The sequence below is a fragment of the Anomalospiza imberbis genome, chromosome 15, assembly GCF_031753505.1.
Source record: "Anomalospiza imberbis isolate Cuckoo-Finch-1a 21T00152 chromosome 15, ASM3175350v1, whole genome shotgun sequence".
NCBI lineage: Eukaryota > Metazoa > Chordata > Aves > Passeriformes > Viduidae > Anomalospiza > Anomalospiza imberbis.
The window spans coordinates 10,762,944-10,782,438 of NC_089695.1; the positions used below are offsets into that span (position 1 = coordinate 10,762,944).

General features: G+C 38.2%; 1 protein-coding gene across 7 annotated transcripts in view; it reads right to left on the reverse strand.

The window, feature by feature from the left end:
* Positions 1-243: 243 nt before the first annotated feature.
* The window catches only part of FAM13B (family with sequence similarity 13 member B), a 44,763-nt gene continuing 25,511 nt past the window's right edge, over positions 244-19,495 (reverse strand). For 5 of the 7 annotated variants that reach the window (XM_068205820.1, XM_068205819.1, XM_068205821.1 and 2 more), the window contains exons 10-25: positions 18,223-18,358; positions 17,985-18,008; positions 15,652-15,719; positions 15,064-15,118; positions 14,538-14,685; positions 11,998-12,063; positions 10,718-10,928; positions 9,088-9,217; positions 8,546-8,627; positions 8,054-8,283; positions 7,641-7,724; positions 6,747-6,842; positions 4,456-4,539; positions 4,189-4,361; positions 3,678-3,779; positions 244-2,598 (exon numbers count right to left, since the gene is read on the reverse strand). In XM_068205820.1, the coding sequence (XP_068061921.1) occupies positions 2,475-2,598; positions 3,678-3,779; positions 4,189-4,361; positions 4,456-4,539; positions 6,747-6,842; positions 7,641-7,724; positions 8,054-8,283; positions 8,546-8,627; positions 9,088-9,217; positions 10,718-10,928; positions 11,998-12,063; positions 14,538-14,685; positions 15,064-15,118; positions 15,652-15,719; positions 17,985-18,008; positions 18,223-18,358 (1,813 nt within the window). In that variant the 3' untranslated portion in view covers positions 244-2,474. The remainder of the gene's footprint in view (positions 2,599-3,677; positions 3,780-4,188; positions 4,362-4,455; positions 4,540-6,746; positions 6,843-7,640; positions 7,725-8,053; positions 8,284-8,545; positions 8,628-9,087; positions 9,218-10,717; positions 10,929-11,997; positions 12,064-14,537; positions 14,686-15,063; positions 15,119-15,651; positions 15,720-17,984; positions 18,009-18,222; positions 18,359-19,495) is intronic. The other 2 variants (XM_068205825.1, XM_068205824.1) reach the window with 2 other exon arrangements.

The following is a 19,495-nucleotide window of genomic DNA, read 5'->3' on the forward strand; positions in this document are numbered from 1 at the left end:
GGTGGCACCACGATCCAAGCTGTCAGCCCAGGAGCACTGGGGCCCCTCTTCCCTCTCCCACACAGGCAGAAGGCGGCCCCAGGGGATGCGGTTTCACCCTGCCTTCACCAGGGCACATCGGGGAATTCAGACCCACCTCACAACACCCTGCAGCTACAAACAGGAGCAGCAAAGGACTCAGCACTCCTTTTTAAGAGATGGCAGTGGAGGAGAAGCATGATGAGAAACAAAGATACAAGACAATAAAGGTTAAGGTACTTTTATTATAAAAGTCTATACAATGAGCACCAGACATAGCAATGCAATTATATCTGGTTTAGTTATATATATTCCATATCTATATATCCATATTGATATATAGGTTTTGCTTTTACCAAAGTAAAACTGTTATATCACAAAATGCCTAGTTCTACCATTTATTTATTGCTCAACATGGATGGCACAAAACACACTCAGCATAACTGTTGCCATGCTTATCTACTATACTGAATAAACAGCCAAACACTGCATAACAAACACAAAGCAGCTGTTAATTCTGAATTGGAACCAGTCTGATCACTCACTCACTTATAAAAATATTGGAATCATATAGATTTAAGCATTATAAAGGAGGAATATATTATTTAAAACATTTAAATAGTGCATATTGACATTTTGCATGTGGTATATAAAACACAAACATTCATGTACAACACTATACAGTACACATTAGTTTCAATGTTTGGATACACCCGTGTCTGCAGACTGATAGAAAAGGAACTGAAGTGTACATTGCACAATGGAACTGAATAAAATTGGTGAATGGTCTCAAAGACTACTTTAACCTCATAATTCTCTAAGGTCCCAGATCACTTTGCAGTCAAAGAAAAAGAAAAGAAAAAAAGGCATACCACCAGTGCTCAATAGTTTTAGTGCTTTTTTTTTTCTGAATTCCAAAATTACATGCCTACAAGCAGAGTAAAACAAACCAAGAAGTATTCTACAGTACACAAATGAAATCTGAGCACTAAAAATCCTACTTGCAACCTATTTCATATGCTTCATGACAGAACAGCAAGTCTCTGAGGTTACGTGCAAGCCATTTCTTACATCATGAGAAAGTTCATTTTTGGTCTTCCATAAAGCAGAGTGAATCATTGCTATGTTGACATTAGCCAGTCATAAAAACATGCAGTGAGAGTAAGTGCATGCAAACCATGGCCACAATCAAACTGATACACTGAAACAAAAAAAAACAAAAAAACAAAAAAAAAAACAACTGAGAAAGCACTAGCTGAAATTAACATTTTGATTTTGCCAGATCAGAAACAGCTGCGGATGGCTGCTGCAGAGCAAAGCTAGTCCCTAAATCATCATTCAGCACAGCAGATGTGATACTCAAAACATTATTTAGATTCAACTCTGAAGCTAAATCATGCAAGGCCCATAAACTGTTTTGCTTACATCGTAAGGATTAGATAATGTATTTTTATTCTCCAACTGTAAAACAAAACCGTGATAAACAGCAGTAATCTTTCCACTCCAAACCGACAGTTCTCCCTGTGGTGCATGTTAACTACACTGATTTTAGCCCTTGACACCATCCTCATTTCAGGTACAGTGGGATTTTAACTGTCCTAAGCCAGCTCCTTTCTGTGGAGCCACTCAAGTCTGAGTGCCACCAGATTTCCCAAACACCAAAGTGTTCACTGTGCTCCTCAAATCTTCCGAAAGCGGAGATGCCGTATCCAATTCAGCCCAAACACTACGTCACCACTGGCTGATAAACAACCGAAAAAGGGATCAAATGAACAACCATGACATGAGTCCTGTAGGCAGCATGTGATTGAACTTTTCAGTTTTCCAAGGTTTAAAAGCCACTAAGGAAAGGTCACTTTCTGGTTTGTCCACTGTCATCTTTATCAAGGAGGAAACGTGACCGCTAATGAGCAAAATCCATAGACGTTAATTATTACTGTGTACAGGTGCAATTTAGAATACCAAAAAATCAAAGTTGTTCCACAGCAGTCCTTTGAAAGGAATTACAGTCTGTTTAAGTGTTCCAAGAATTAAGAGCTGTACCCTTAATTTGCTGATTTTTTTTTAGGCAAGAGGAATAGTTCAGTGTAGCATTACAATAATTAATATTTCTTCAACAATGCAAAAGGTTAGTAATAACAAAAGTCTCAAAGTTCTTGGATGCTAAAGATAAAAAAAGCTATGGTTGTTTTGGAACAGGATGGATGCATCTGGAATACAAAACTTCGATGGAAACTGTGTTTGCTAAAGTTGGATAGAGCAGTCTCAAACTCATAAACCTTATTTGCTCTCTAGACAGGACCTACTTACCCTTCAAACATGTCCTAGTGGCACCACAGTAAAGTGCACAAACTGGATTCTTTCAACAGTGCATGACACACGAACACAAGCACCCAATAAGTACAGGGGTAGTATATGGAAACAGCATGTTACTCAACAGGTTGGAGGAATATAATTTAAATGGATTTTGAAGAATCTTGTTTGCTGATAAGGACTTCTAACAGCCTCAGTTTGGCTTTGATTTTCTTGTACTCCCTGTACTCATCCAGCATTGGGACCCGATCTTCTTTCTGTACGTTCCTGTAAAAAGAAAAATGTCAAAATTTCAACCAAATCCTCCATTCTGCAGCAAGCCAAACACAGAAGAAGCTACAGGAAGTTATTTTAGGGCAGACGAAAATATTATTGGCAGCTTGTTCACCAATAACAAACATGATATTATATTTTAGCTTACTGTAGTTAAAACTGCCATCACCTGAAAAACTGAATTGAAAACCCAGCAGCATTTATTCAGCACAACTGCTGCAGCACTGGGTAATAATCATTGCCCTAAGCTCTCCTGGGAATTTTACTAACAGGATATGAAGAGTTTCATTTCAGATCCTGTGTACACACCATAGAAAAAGACAAATTTAAGTCAATCTACATTTTTTACTGTAAGCAGATTGACCCACAAATTGGCAGCAGAGCATTATTCTTACTGGACCCTAATAAATAATCTATTAATATGATTAACCTCATTATTTGCCATTGAAGCCAAAAGGAGTTTTGTCCCAAACTCAGTAAGTGCATGATGAAGCCACGTTACTGGAATTTGTGTGACCAGTGGTCCAGAAGTTTGTAGTTCAGGAGAGATACAGGAGAAGGCTCAGTCAAGTGAGAGCATTTGCCAAGAACAGTCAAGAAAGCAACCCCTTAGTAGTGTTGTTAGTTTTGTTCACTACATGAGACATCTCAAAAATACAATGGGCAGCAATGCAATCCAATTCATGACAAGACAAATTCAAGTAAGAAACCTAAAAGAACTAAACTATATGGAGAATAAAAATTATAAAAACCTTTACTGGTAAAGCAAATATCCACTGCCAGAAATGACCAACTGGAACAAGGGGCAAATGGGCAAATTATCCTGCCCTATGTTAAAAAACAGGGATAATATGGGTTTTTAAAAAAAAAACAAACATACTTTCTAGTAGGTATTTTTAAATGTTATTTTTTTGTAATGGAACTGTTAAAAATACACATAGTTATCTCCCTCAGGAGATTATTCACAGCAGATCAAAACACATCAGATTCCAGCTGACAACATTCAAACTTAGAAAATACACGTGGCTACATAATGAGGCTGCAGCCCAGCATCTGTATTGTGCTCAACAAACCTTCCATTCTGCTGATAAAACTCCTCTTCAAATTCTCGTAATGTCTTACGTAGCTTCTTTTTCTCAGCTCTGGCTTTCCACAGTTGCTCCAATAATTCAGGCCTAAAAATTTCAAGTGAAAGAAAAATATGTTGTACAATAGAATTTAAATTCCTCAGAAACAACTGAGCTAGCTCCACTAATAATTTATTTGTCTGGCTCATAAGGAACATGCTGTCAGTTTGAAAGTGAAATATTGAGAACAAACTAGCAGTTAATAAAGGGGTATAAATTTTCTGCTGTCTACACAGCTCAAGTAAAGCTGAAGAAAGTTTAGAAGATACTAAATAATTCACTGAGTACAAAAAGATCTTAAGACATGTCAGAGCAAAGAACACTCATTCAATCCAAACATTTCCTGAGAAGTGCTGAACATGTCACTCCCTTTCACCCAGCATCATAGGTTGAGTATCATGACTAACTACCATAATTGCAACTACTATAATTAAATTATCCACTTAATTATCCATACATAGAAGCAGCTCGGGTGCTGGAGAGCCTTAGATCCCGGGTGAGTTTCTCTTGACCATCTTCAATATCAGACTCGGAGTTTTCAACGGGGCTTAGAACGGGCTGTGTTTGGGCAGCAGTTTTTAAGATTTCATTCAGGTCTGTAGACAAACCATCACTTTCCTCCTCTTCTTCCTGAAAGTGAAAACAGAAATTCAAAACAAATATTATGTATTTCAGCTCCCTATTACAAGTGCTGGGAAGTAATTTCTAAATGTAGTGCACCTACCTTAATTTCTTCAAAAAAATGGGCAGTTTCACCTTCAATAATGGGCTGTAACATCTGCCCCCTCCTCTTGGTTGATGGTGATCCCTGAAAAAATGGAAATTTGTTTCAAAATGTACAGTAAGACATCAAGTGCTGTTTGAAGCCAGAATTACATTGAAGTCACCCAATATTTCCTCTTTGAGATGAATAAAAGACTGTGAACATACTTACAGAGCACAAATAAAATAGCCATACAACCCAAAAAGCTCAGGTACCCAAGGTATCCTTGACACATAAATAATTGTTGTGGCTTATAATTTATTTTAAAATATTCCTTTCCAGACTTAAAATAAAAAATAAAAAGCATTTGCTCTCTCCATGTTTTGTAGAAGATTCATAGCTCTGAATTTTGTATTTATTCTTGCTCCTCCCACACCAAAGCACAGTTACAGAGGCCAGAGCTGGTTATCTCCTGCCAGGCATCCATTGGAATAATCCTCCTGGCTCCTTTTCCAGACACTCTAAGGTCCTGCAGGTGGAAGTGTGAAATCAGAGCTATGTGCTGCCACCTCAGATTCAAAATCCTTTGAACTCCAGCCTAAAGCAGGTGTCCCCGTGCTGTCCAGGTGCCTGCTGCACACCTGCCATAATGTCCTGCTCATCCCTTATCCCCAGACAGCAGAAGCAACTCCAGCAGATGGTCTCAGGACAGTAAAAAGGTGAAACACAAAAGCCACACAGACAATGACTTGTCAAAAACTTTAGTTCATGAAAGGTAAATAGTCTCCTGCTTCTTGGGACATTCCCATACAGGCTTCAGTGCATGCCATTGGTGTACCAGGAAACAGTAAGAGATATCTCATGGAATCAATTGTCATATAAACCTAAAAATCCATTCTTGAAATATCTGGCACTGAATATAGGCTACTTAGAAGTTACCACTGAACAATCCTTGGCAATAAGAGAGAGCTCCTCATATCTCATAGGTTTCAAAAGCAAAGACCTGTGAAAGAGATTTTACAGGTGTTGCCTACAGCACAGATTAGGAATCATATTACTGACATCTCTCCTGAATTTGAAGTCCTTCTGGTGGGCTATCACCCATCCCTTTATTTCACAGCCAAAAAACCAGAATGGCTAAGGTACAGTCATAAGGCTACCCAGAATGTAAGATCCATCTCAGCTGAAGAGTCAGATTTCTGAGGGGAGAGATGGGATAGAGCTCAATCAGTCAAGGGCACTACCAAAAAGCTGTGACCCACCAGTTACAGAGAAACACATGGGTGCCTAAGAGCAACCTGTATTTATGGAGTTCAGAAAGGGATTCTGATAGAAAAGCCCTTAAACTTGACTGTGATGCAAATCATGTATTTCTTTATAAGGAGCCACCAAAAACAATGTATGTGCAAGAAAGGCAGAATCCTGACCTGGTCCCTTTATCTCAATGTACTCCAGCTTAGAGGAGAGAGCTCAGAACTGTCAGTGACAATGTAAATAGCAGATTAAGTTCCTGCTGAGTAAGCCCAGCTACCTGTGTCTGGGAAGAACTGTCTGTATGCAAAGAGATTATCTCATGCCAGCTATGCAGTCCCTTCCTTCCAAAAGGGTCAGCAGCCAACATCCAAACAGGTATGTTGTAAGTCTGGGTCTGTATGCAAGACTTGGATTATGGCTCATGCAGAACAAAACCAGCTGGCTGTCATTCCCCAGCTGCTTTACAGGTACTATAAACAAAGTTACATCAATTTCCCTGCACAGTACGACAACTTTTCTTCCTCATCTCTTTGAAGACCACAGAGAGAGGATAGAAAATTCAGAAGGAAATGAAGTGAAAACACAATGAAAAAGCACGATGTTGTACAGATGCTGCAGGTGCTGGTAATATGTCTCTCTCTGGGGAAGCATGAAGGAATGAAATGGTTCTGATGGCAATCCTGTCGCTCAAGCCTCTGCTGACAGCAACCTGCACTGCAACTGGTGTTACTATTCTGGGGAGGACTAAAGTACAGTATGTCCTGTGGATCCATACCTAGCACAGGCACTTGGGAACATCTCAGCTACAGCAAGTTAGCACAGCTCACTTACTTCCACAGAGAACCATTTAATTCCCAAGAGCCATGAAGGTCACAGACAGCTTGGAACTGCTCTGTTCTCAGCAGTAAATCAATCAAATGCCTCAAGTACAATGACAACAATATCTTATATCTTCCACAAGAAAGATGTTTCACAGAACAGTGTTACTAGCTCTTCTAAAGGCAGCCTCGCAGTGCAGAAGTGGGAAAACAAATAGAAATAGCATTTGTTTTACTCACAAGAATAGGAGTAATGCTTGCTCTAGTTAACATTTGTTTTACAAGTCTGTATCTGTCATAAAGTGGCTTCACAATATGTCTTTCTTCTCTAGTAACCTAGAGGCAGAGAAACCACAGAATTAATTATACCGGTCACTCAATCACAGACAAGCAAACACAAAGCCGTGTGCTTCTCCTGCCAGGCTACCAATGATCCAACTAGGAATATAAAACTATCTTACATTGTGTGTATGAAAGGGGGTTTAGGCAGATAAAAGGGAATAAGTGGGTGCCTTTTCATTCTCTCTCACTTTAATACCCTGTATTTTTTAGGGAAAAGATTTAAATGCTTCCTAAAAATTAGGGGAGCTGCTGCACAGGCAAACCCTGTATTTAAATATCCATGGAAAAGGGGCAAAAAAGGGACCAAGAACTGAGGGAAAAGATGTGTGCCTGGCAATGATGATGGTTCTACAGAAATGAAAGGGAAAAAAGAAAAAGATGAAACTGTAGAGAAGGGGGGTGGGAACTGTCCTTTCATTTCTGTTTCTGTGAAATTCCAGAATAACATTTCCATTCTTCTCTGAGAAAATTCAATTATCTTGTTTATTTTTAAGACATCTCTTTGCCTCACATACATATAAGGCACCAAAAGACACCCATCACTTTGCACACTCCAATAACCTGCTGATTTCTGAAAAGGGGACCTATTAATACATACTTTTTTCTTTTTTTAGAAGTCAATGCAGCAAGTTCCTCAGATGGCAACATGGAGGCCAATAGATACCTTTGTGTTTTGGAGAAGGAAAAAGAAGAACCCCCCACACCAGCATTAAGTTCTGGTCTTATGACTGCTCAAGAGTTACTGCTGTCTATGCACACAATGGCACAGTTTGAAATAAAGCCAAGCATTACCGGCCGTCCATGTTGGCTTTCATAATACAGGAGGCTCTTCTGGAGAGATGTTTTCTCTTCTACCAAATGGTCCTTTGTCATTTTCTAGCAAGAATAATTAGCATTTAATCAAACACAAGTCACTTTTATTCACTATCCAGATGCCTAAGTCAAACTTAGCTTAGTTAACATCATACAACCCACCTTCCTCCATTTAAAGCTGTTCAATACTGTCAGCACATACTTGTAAATATTTTTACAGAGAGCAAGGAGAATGTGGTTCATGCTGATCATTTCCCCACTGAGTCTGAAATATGACGGTCTGGCAAAGGGCTGCTAGCCAGAGGCATCATCATATTGATAAAGTGGTATCTCAAGTGCTCTATTTCCCCCTTAATCTCTCAGAAAGGGCGTATCCATAACCTCATGCTTACCTTTATGTCTTCTGGTAAACATCTCTCAACTCGTTTTTCCTTTAATCTTTTCAAAATGAGTTCAAGTGTAGCCTCCTTGGTGGGCTTCTTCTCTTTCTGCACAACCCGCATCTCATCTTCATTTTCTTCATCCTCTTGGTCAAGAGAGGAACCAAAGCTCTTTGGAAGAGTGTTACTTCGTGGACGTGTTTGAGGTATGAATTCTCCCTCTGAGCTCCTCTGCTTTGCATCTGAAATGGGAAAAACTGCTCAATCCAAGGTTTAAAAGAAGTAATACATTTTATTTAACTGCAAGTACAGGAACATAGTAATTTGCATAGGGAAAGTTTCTCTCCTAAAGAACTAACTAAGAATAATTTGATTTTTGAATAGTGCAGAATGTAGAAATGAAACACTTTTGTGTGCTGTGGAAGTTTACTGAATGACTTAGCCATTTCAGTCATGGAGATAATTTGTATTGGTAGAGAATAAGAAACCATAGCAATCTCTTACCTTTTATTTGCTTTCTCAATTTGGTAAGTTCAGTCATCCATTTCAAAACTTTTGGATTGGCTGCTATATCGCTATAGGAGGGCTGAAAAAAATAAAAATAAACTACATATTAAAACAAACACTCTAAATCTTGTTTATAAGTACTTCTTTCAAGATTTGGTAATATTTGTGAATGTGAACAGTTACAGGAACGCCACTCGGTATCAGATCAGATCTCAGTGCCAACATACGGACAACACCTGTGAAAATAAAACTGAAACAACTTCAGCAGCTGAACCAGAGAGTGGTTAAACACTTCTGCTTTTCCACACATCTCATCTGAAATGCCCTCAGTCTCACAGCAGAACTGCAACTCTGTCCTCCTTTGGCTCTGGCACGCTGGCATGTTTGCTAATATTGCTGTTGCTCAGCTCCCTTTTGCATACAGCAGTGTGTAACAAATTCTCATTTGTGAACACAGTTACTCAATAATGAACTGCAAGAGTCACTCAGCCCTCCCATGCACTCCTTTATACTGAGTAAAGACAGAAGTGCTAACCTACCTTACTGTTTTTCTCTTTTTCAAACTGTTCCTCAAATTGCTTTATTTTTTTCTGTAATTTCTTGACAAGCTGATAAGGTGTCTTGTCTTCCCTTTTGTCATCTTTTGAGCTAAAGGATGCTCTTCGTGTTCTGTTTAAAAATATTTTTAAAATGTCATTTAGATAATGAGTACAAACAAGATGTACATTCAAGTCAGAGATTAATAATTTCCTTTTTTCTTCAGTTCATAATCCATTAATTTCAAGTTTTAAGAGCTATTTACTCTAAGCTATTAAACTGCTTTGACCTGTTGCCTTCAAGATGTGATGTTATTTTTGTCTCCCTAACATCAGTCATACCCACAACAGAAAAACCATATTTGAAATTCAAGTATAATGTACCATAACTACCAACTTTCTGGTGCCTGGGCTATTTACCTAAGTTACTTTATACTCAGTTGTTCTTCAAGTACTGGGCACAGAATAAAGCCCAGGCTAGAAAATACCACTGAACAATCCATGAAAATTAAGCAGCTTCACTCAACTGTCTCAGGCAAGTTAAGAGATAATTAAGCTAAAAAGTATCCACATAATTTGTTAGTCTTACTAATAAATTTCTTAGATTTTACTAACAGACTTCTAAAGTATGTGATTTTGGTTTTATATCATCTTTCACACAGCTCCTTGACATTTGCTGCCCTTGCAAAGTGTTTTTTGTTTCAAGACTGACATGAGAATTTTCCAGAACACTGATTATTTATACAAAGTGCCTGAAACATCTCTCAACACAGCCAGTGAAATCTATGTAGTTCAAGATATTAGCAATACTAATCTAATAATCTACTAGAGCAGATCCTTATTCATTTCAGAATGAGGAGAACAGCTATTATCATCAGCACTTTTCTGCAGGTCAGTCTTCTACATCACTTTAACAGTACTTGTTAAATATCTTCTGTGGCTAATTGGAGAAAACTTGCACAAGGATCTTTCTGCATCAGTAAATCTGCCAGACAGACAACTAGAAACTCTAAACTTGTTCCAATCTCCTGTTTCAGGCTTTGTCATTTTTATGAATTATTTCTTCCCCTAACAAGCATGAAAATTCTTCTCAACTTCCCTTTCCCAATAACAGTAGCAGACAATACAGGTCACGGGTTATTTACAGTTTTGAGAGTCACACTGCCCAGTTCATACAAATAACCTGCAGCTTGTTTAGTGACAACTCTACTTTAATAAACTAGGTTAAAAAAATACAAGAAAAAAAAGGCAGAGCTTACATAAAATCAGACCAGCGTCTAGCAAAGCCTGGTAAACAAAGGATATAAATACTACTTTTGGCCCAGGAAGTGCCATTTGTCCGAAGCCCTAACCAAATGCCAGGGAAAGCTCTGCAATCTTGTCCTATTTTTATCCTCTTTCCCTCAGCATCTGTCAAAGGCCACTTGGAGAGACATGATCCCACCTCAGCTGAACCTCTGCTCTAACTCACTCCAGCAGTTACTGGGCAGGCAGAGCAGCCAAATGGCCACACAATGCTTTGACCTTGGCCTTCAGTTCACTCAGATCATAAAAACCCACAACAATCTCCAAGAGCTGTATTTTCATCCTGGAGTAACACATCCTGCCCACCAGACTGCACTAAAATACACACCTAACAAAAGAAAGTGCTTTGGATGAAGAGTCCAACGTTTCTGGATCATGTAAGAAACGCTGGCTTTGCCCAAAATCCAAACTCCGATGTGACAATATGGGATGACAGTCCTCTTCCAATGGATGATTAGTCATCCTCCCAGCCTGTGGGGAAAGCTGAGCTTCTCCAGATTCACTATCCTCTTGCCAGGACTTGAAAGCAGGAAATGGATCTAGAAGATAAAAAAAAAAGAGAGAAAACGGTACTTTTCTGTTACCAGAACTAGCAACAAGAGTCGAAACAAAAATGCGAACCCAGTGCTTAGTCTTGTATGCTCTAGAGGATGTGGTGTCATACACAAAGTGAATAAAAACAGTGAAATGCATCAGAAAGCTACAAATTCTGTCATATAACTGAAAGAAAAAGGTACTGAAATGAAGTATGCACACTAGGATCCCTTTTTCAAAGTGTATCTTGGGAGTATGCATTTCTGAGCAGTTCAACAGTGTAACAGAGCCTTATTTATGTATCAGAAATGTCAAATAAGAATATGTTTATTGTCCAGTGCAGTATTTTGCTGTGGAAATTCATTTTCATACCATACACATGTACTTTGAAAGGAGGTCCTCTTGGTTTTGCAGAAGGTTAAGTCTGACAGTACCTCTTTTAGGGACAATGCCCATTTGCTTAAGTCTTTTTCAAGGACTGTTTTTGGGTTTTACGATAAAATCTACCTTGACACCACTGAGAAAGAGATTTCTTAATTTGTGGAAGGTGATTTTTTTAGGAGGGAGATTCCAAAACAATCAATTCTTTCAAATCCCTATGAAAAGCTCCTGGCTAGCATTCCTTATAATTATTTCACATGGTTTTCTTGCTGTCTAAAAAAACAAAGCTGACATAGCCTTTCAATTACTTCATTTTAAAATCCCACCCCCCTTTTCCTTTCAGAGTTGCCTGTTCTTTTTCCTAGTTCAAATCAGAAATTTGAAAACTGGGTTCAAAGTGTGCAGAACAACAATAAAACCCACAAAATAATCTTAAAAAAATAACCCTTGTACCTGCTTTCCACTGCACATTTACTAAGTATGATTGGGATTTTTTTTTTTGTTGTTTTTCAGCTGTGATCTTGCCTGCTTGCACAGTGCAAGATACAAGAAAGGGACCTTTTTGAATCAACAAAAAAACTGCAGATCAGAATATTCCCAAGATATAAGGGACAGCAGGTGAAGGGTTAGTTAGAAAGCAAACCATCAACTATCAAAAGGCAGATAACTGAACGTATGGCGAACCATACTTACCCTCCCCTTCTCTCTGCAGATGCATTGTTTTGAAATCAATGAGGGGGAAAGTGATAGGGCATGGCGCTAATAAAATGAAAAAGAATGGCAAAAATACTAAAGTGAACACACAGCACAGTCAGAACAAACTATACATAACATGTAAAGCAGGAAGATACAGTACCAGGGAAAACATCCCATCTTTTTGGACCAGGCCCTGAGCACTCTCAGCTTCCAAGCAATTCCCATGGCAGGTAAGGATGCTCAGTCCTCAGCCAATTTGAACTTTTTACTGGAAAGGTTTACAAAGAACTGGTAGAGGAATAGTAAAGACTTATTGCAGTTTAATAAGAGACTCATGCATCCTCACATGAACAAAGGCAAGCTCTAATGTTTTTGCTCAGAGTTTGTAAATAATAGAGATGGTGGTGATTTCCAAAAAGCAGGGCAAATGCAGAAAAAATACTCAGAAATATGAATCAACCATTCTGCATTTTTGCCTTGGGCCAGCAAGCAATTGATGTTGATTTTCAAGAACTCTGTCACATAACAGGCCTTTGAGCTTTCTATTAGATTGGCTTTAATAACCCAAATCTTGTAACTGAATTTGGACTAGTACAGATTTCTTAACAAAGTCACTACTTCAGTGGAATGCCATAAGGACTTGCAGTGCCTTGGAAGGCTGAGTTCCTAACAACCATCCTAAACAGGACTGAAGAATAGTCAACGTTCAAATACCTCAGAGTGAAATTAAGACCTCTTGCAAAGAACACGATTTAATACTAAGAAGTTATAATATAAATTTATAAACAGATACACTGCTTTATTTTCAAGACAAGGATCATAAAGCTATTTGGGGAAGTAAAACCAAAAGCAATTTCATGAGCAGATTTAAGGAAACAATGAAAATGGATGCCACAAACCTTCTAAGTATACATATTAAGTCATCTTAACACAAACAGAGGATGCAACAAAATGTAATGCGCAAGTAAGCGATAAACTAAATAAAACATTGAAAACATAAGCAGGATTTTTATGTTTTAGCTTTAGACTGTTCTTAACTTGGGCTACAAGAATGAAAACCAGGACTCAGTGTCTTTGGGTGCCTGAAATTTGACTTCTCTGTGCCATGACATACTCTGAATGTGCAGTTTGCTAGGGCTCAAGAGCACCAACCAGTAAATATTGTACAAAACTAATGAAGCCAATCACAAGTTGCAAACCTCATTATTTGCAAAAGGGTTAAAAGGGAAGTGTGGACTCATGAAGGCACTTAATATGCAAGCCAGTCAACAGCAGTGACAAACTAACAATCAGCTCTCACCACTTGAGCTTCAGGACAAAGCTGTATGTGCTGACAGCTCTAAGCTGCACTGTTACAGAACACACATTCCAGCTTTACTTCCCTCATTTTAATACTTCCAACACTGCAACCACAAGTTAAGTGGAGTGATTCCTTGCTACCAGTGTCTTGCTAAGGTTTCACTGTGACACTTAAAGGCATCTCAAGGAACAGCTGTCACTGAAGAGCCTGCTGAAAGTCAAAACCCTGTCTCTTACAGTTAACCTGCACTACATCTATCAAGTTGTACTGCAAGTTTTCCAAACCAGAAATGAGTGGCCTGTGGCCACTGCACTGTCAGTGACAGCTCACAGTGGTTTAGCAGCTTAGATCACTTGCATGTTTTAAGGTGTGATGACTCCAACACCAGGCAGAGGAAACATGATATAAGGAAGACATAAAAAGAGAAGTATTTTGAAAAGAAGGTATTGACAAGAGTGTTTTGCTCTGGTTACAAAGGACTTATGGTTGTTTTAAGAAGTTTTAACAGTTTAACCAGATATTTGAGCAATAAAATTCAGTCAAGTCACAAGCTCAGGGGATTGCTAAGCCTGGAAGGCAGTGAAGAATAAGGTCACAAACATAGGGAATCCTGTCTGAGAGAAAACTGTTACAAGCATTTTTCTTCTCCTCAAATGCAAACCGTGGAAGGAGAAGGGGCACAGAAAAACATCCATCTGCAACTTTAGCCTTCATTTGAAAACTCAGAGCTGCTTCAATTTGTCCAATGACATGGAAACCAAAACAACTGACAGATTTTTCTGAAAAACTGAAATATGAACTGCTGTGTTTGGCAGGTTAGCAATTTTAAGTCAAATTCAGCCAATTCAATAGTTTACACTCAATAAAACAAAGACAAACAAGAGACAATGATAATTTTAACTAAACTATATGATTAGACAAAGTGTTTTTAAAGACTTGGATAAGAGACTCAGGGTCATGGAACTTTTAAAACAATAAAAACCAAAAAGAAAACAAAACATGACACCTAGCATGAAACTTGGACATTTTTGCTTTCTTTCTTTAGTTTTTCCTTATATTTTTTTAAGGTCCTTAATTAAGTTGCAGATGGTTCTGAAACAAGATGAGACCTATGTCATGACTTGGTTGATCTTATCACGTGTACAGGAACATGTTGTTGTCTCCTGCTTCTACTTTGTAAATAGTTTTATTTATCACTCCTCCCTAACTATAGTATGAGCTAAAGAGTGAAAATTACCTTCCCATTTGTCACCATCAGATACATTCTTCAGATCCAGATGTGGCACTTGGACAGCCGGAGCTTCCTCGGGAACATTAACGCTGCCATCCCCCAACACCTCTGAATCAGGGTTTGCATTAAGATCACAAGTCTTGCTACTTGAATCCTGTATTTAAAGAACAGAACAATTTTATTATTACTTAGCAGCCGGAAATCAGGTACTTAATCAGTTCCAGCACTTCTAGAAATTTTAAGGAAAAAAGAAACCTTTTCAAATTTGAGGCATTAAAAATAGAGACACACACCCCAACAGCAGTCAATTATTTACATTACAAAACATTTCTTACATGAGATGCATAAGCATAAACTTGCTGTGCTGCCCTGAGTTTCTGTGAAGTGACATGATGAACTCTCTAACAGAGGTCTTGCAAGCCTTGCAGCACCAACCACCATAAGATGTTAAAAACTAAATTTATTGCGTTACTTCACATTTGTATTTCTTATAAGATGCTGTGTATCTGTATATAAATGAAATCTTTCTTACCAGAATTTCCTCTGAAGATATTCTATCATTGCCCTCAAGCAATATACTATTTTCCCTAAAAAGAAGACATAGACCTCATTATCATTTAAATGGACAGTAAACACTATACACTCCCCTTGTATTTTTTTTACAAACCCCATGCAGTTTAAGCAGATAGGCAATCTATTTACTTAAGGCAATAATTAAAACTATGGGGGATAAAAGTTATATTACTTTTTTTCTGCTTTCTGATCTTCACATTGAATTTCAAGTTGTAGCACATAAACAACAAGTAGACTTGAATAAAGCTGAAAATAAAACCAGCTCAGACCTTTATTTTCAATGGAGAGTAAACATTTTAAAACTCAACTGAACAGAAACTGAAATTTCAATCAGTGTTGAACTAAAGGTGCAAATTAACAAAGCTTTCTGGCTAGTCACTACTGCTAACATTAATTCTTCAATTACTAAGAGCAATAATATGCACCAAAATATTTAAGAAAATAAAGTTTTATTCTTCTGTTTCTCTTGCACAGAACATAGGGCTGTTCACAAAAAAAAGCTGTAGGTTAATCATATAGGTTTGTATGACTACTGAAAAACACAAACCTTTCACTATTATTTTCTCCATCAACATCTTCATCTTCATCACATGGTTTCAATAATATGTCTGCAGTCTGTTGGGAAAAAGTATGTTTAGAAAGATTTGGGAATGGCTCTCTCAACAGAAAACATTTCCATAATCATCTCTGACCATGAAACTCCCTCAAGAACTATAAGTTTCTTGTATGTGGGGATGGAAACCATGTTTTTAACCATGTGACATTTTTACATCTCAAGTAAGGCCAGTGACCAGGTGTTTTAATCACCATAAGTCAGATAACTTTTCACCTTCAGATAAACCATTTCTTATTATTTCTTCAATAAAAGTTGTACATAAAATTGTCACTCATGACATGAAGTTTGGGGTGACTAAAATCATGGCAGTTTGTACATCCCAGTCTCAAAAACTTGTGAGTTTTTGTTGTGCCCAACATGTATGAAATTAAACAAGTCTGACAAACTTTTTAAAGGAGCTACTAGTTCCTGTTACTAAATAAAGTAGCAACAGAATTGGAAGGGGATGAAAAAGTGCTGTCAGTTCTGACACCATCTCACAGAAGTTCAGATGAATCCATGTCACCACTTTGTTCACTTGAAGTATTTCTGCCAAAGCCCAGTACTTGATTTCTTCAAAAACGTGTCTTATTTGGGGGAATACAAGAAATTTGAACTATAAAATAAGTCATTTGGTTTTAGACTTCAGGAATTCTCACAAAATGATCTTTACAGTGTCTGAATGTAACATCAAGTTACCAGGAGACTTCAAACACACCAACAGTTGCCAGTTTTATGCTGCTGATAGAAACTGACACCCATGTCAGAAAAAACACCATTCTTCTGCTGACATTATTTCAGTCCTCAAGTCAAACTCCAATCTGGGGAAACAATTTTTAATTACAGTGCATTTGTCATACTCCAGCAGATAATTTCCAGCTTGGACATGAGCTGTGTAAGTCTTGCACAGTCACACTTACTGGAGTTGTGGAAACAGCTGCTTCTATTTCCATTTTGGGCCCAAAGGAGAACTCACATGCAGAGCTTTCTTTTCCTACAAACCTACTTGCTTCCCTCAAACTCCTTCCACACTGGAGAATCACCATATTTCTCTTTAACCTCTCCCCAGAAGGTACAAGTCTCCAATAATATTTGAAACTGTTTATTAAAAAGATGGTAAAAACTACCATTGAAAAAAATAGAACTCCATACCAAAATGTCACCTTACTACTGCCAGCAATGGACAGAAGTCTATCAAAAAGCAAAAAAGGCAAAGAATGACACCAGGTATGACAACAAAAGTATTTCTATTGTGCTCTCACATGCATCACGTCCCCTTATATCCAACACCATGTTTTATGCATTTTGTGCTACAGGACAACAATCTAATTATTTTTTAGACCAAGTTTTGGCACTCAAGGAAAGAACCAGGACAATGACTACATTCTGTGAAATTGAATTTACAGAATGGGATTCCAAAACAATATGCTAGTTTGTGGGAACAATTGGAAACTTTGGCTTGCTAGGTGATTCAAGAGAGTCATTTGGGATCCCCAAAAGCAAACAAAAGCCTAAGAGCAGAACACATCACAATAGTGAAAAGCACTACAGAAACATTTTGTTTTAATAAAAATACAGATTCCAGACCACTCAGTTTCACTGTGCTAAGGCATCCATTCCCATCTTTTCAAGTTCAAAGACCCATTAAATTCTTCTAGTTAACTGAAGTCTAATAACAATAGGTTTGCTTATCTGGTTATCTTTCAGGAAACCCTCAGGAAGATTTATGGATTCACAGGCAGGAAGATGAAAATCATTGCATTCTCTACAAATGTGTAATAAACCTCTCCACCCACAGAATTATCATTTAGATTTGTAACAAAAGTGTTAGCAAATATATAAGGAACTATAGATTTGGGTTTTTTTCATTAGAAGGGCCTATCTGACAGCTGCATATGCTTGATACAGAAGAATACTCTCTTCTCTTGCACTTTAACTGTTATCCTTGATTTCATTTTTGTCAGCACATATTTTACAGAATTCCTTGATTGCATCAACTAGGGAAGAGATAAAGATGTGCTGAAAAGCACAGGACATCTCTGCCTACCACAGAAGAAACTGGAAATAGAGAGGAAAGGCTGCAGTTAGCTATTGACAAAACCACACCTTCCTAGCACATGCACAGCCAAGAGGCTGCAGAGTCTCAAGGTGACTACTACCCTTTCCTGATCCATGCAAGGTGACTCAGCTGCAATCTCAGCTCTACAGCTTCTGCTCCTCAGGAAGCCTGTACTACCACAGATGCTGTTCTAACCAGTGCTATGCTGCCTCATACACCGACTTACCTCAGCAGAAGGAAGGGCTGGTATCTGTGAAAGAAGAATGGAAAAATACCAGTCAGGGTCCAAACAAGTCACACCAAAATACACAGAGATTTCTCAGTGCACATGGCACAACAAGGAACACAACTGACTGCACAGAGCAAGAGCACCATGTAATGCTACATCAGAGCTCTTAGGAAAAACCGGAGCACTAAAGTTGCAGCAACTTAGGATTTGATACACAGGAGACTCTTCCTCTCACCTGAACGCTTTCTTCTTCCTCAGTTACAGTATCGTGTTTCACAGCTTCACTGTCTACATCAGTGCAAACCAATACTTCAGAGCAGTCTCCTGTGTTTTCACTGCTACCAGTGTCATTATCTTCAATAACATCATTCCTAAAGATATAAAAAGACTTTAGAAACCTGTTACTACACCTTTAAAAGAAAAAAGATACTTTTTCCCCCCTTAAATATTATCAAACATCAGGCCCTTTTTTGCTTGTTTTTTTTTTTTTTTTAACAGAATTATTCTGACGTGTAGACAAAATTAATTATTTATGTGATGTTTTGTACATCCAGACATGATAGACATATTAAAATGTATTTATTTGGTTCTTGTCTGAAGGGCCAGGCATAACCCCACACTTAGCCTACTAACCTAAGGAATTAAAACACAATAGCCAGAAGCAATGACAACCTGAAACCTCAGTGACTCCACGGCACTGCTGTGGCTACACTCCTCTCAGTACTGAAGCCAGTTAAGTTTATAGCTACTGTCACTGGGTTCCCCTCCAGTGAGAAATCCCATTATTTCTAACATTTAATCTGCCGAAACTTCAACTTAAGGCATCTAACATTACAGCCAGATTAAAACTAATTGACACCATATTTGTATCCACATTTATTCTTTATGTGCCACCACATGACTCTGTCATTCATCAAAAGCCTTTGACTTCATTGCCTTCCTTGCCCTCACTCAAAAGGAATTCCAGACCACATCAAGAAAGGTCCTTCACTATCAGATATAGAGAAAATAAACAGGATGGGTTGAAAATTAACATTTTAACTCATTTTTCTTAATTCCAGCCACTAAATTAGCACTAAGAAATTGGCACTGGATCACTGCTTTTTTTAGTTCTTAATTTAACTGTGTATTTGCCTTGTGCACAGTCTGCTGCTTTAAAGAACCCAGACACCCCCTTGAAGAACAATATCATGTATCCTCTCTCACAGTTAATCCACAGTGGAATGATGATCAGAAGCATTTGCAGTAGTGCCTGTGCCAGAGGAGGATACTGGTTTCAAACCGGCAGTGATGGCACTTGGAGCCTCCCCCTCTGAGATCAGCCAACCTTTACAGCACTTACACTGGGACTGAAGGAATTCAGCTGCTACAGGGCTGCAAGGCAATTACCCACTTACAAATTACTTCAAAGACACTGAATCTTTAGCACTAAAACTCAGATTTAATTGATCATTACCAGCAATGATTATTACTTTTATGATGCACTGCAAACTTTACTCCTGTCTTCC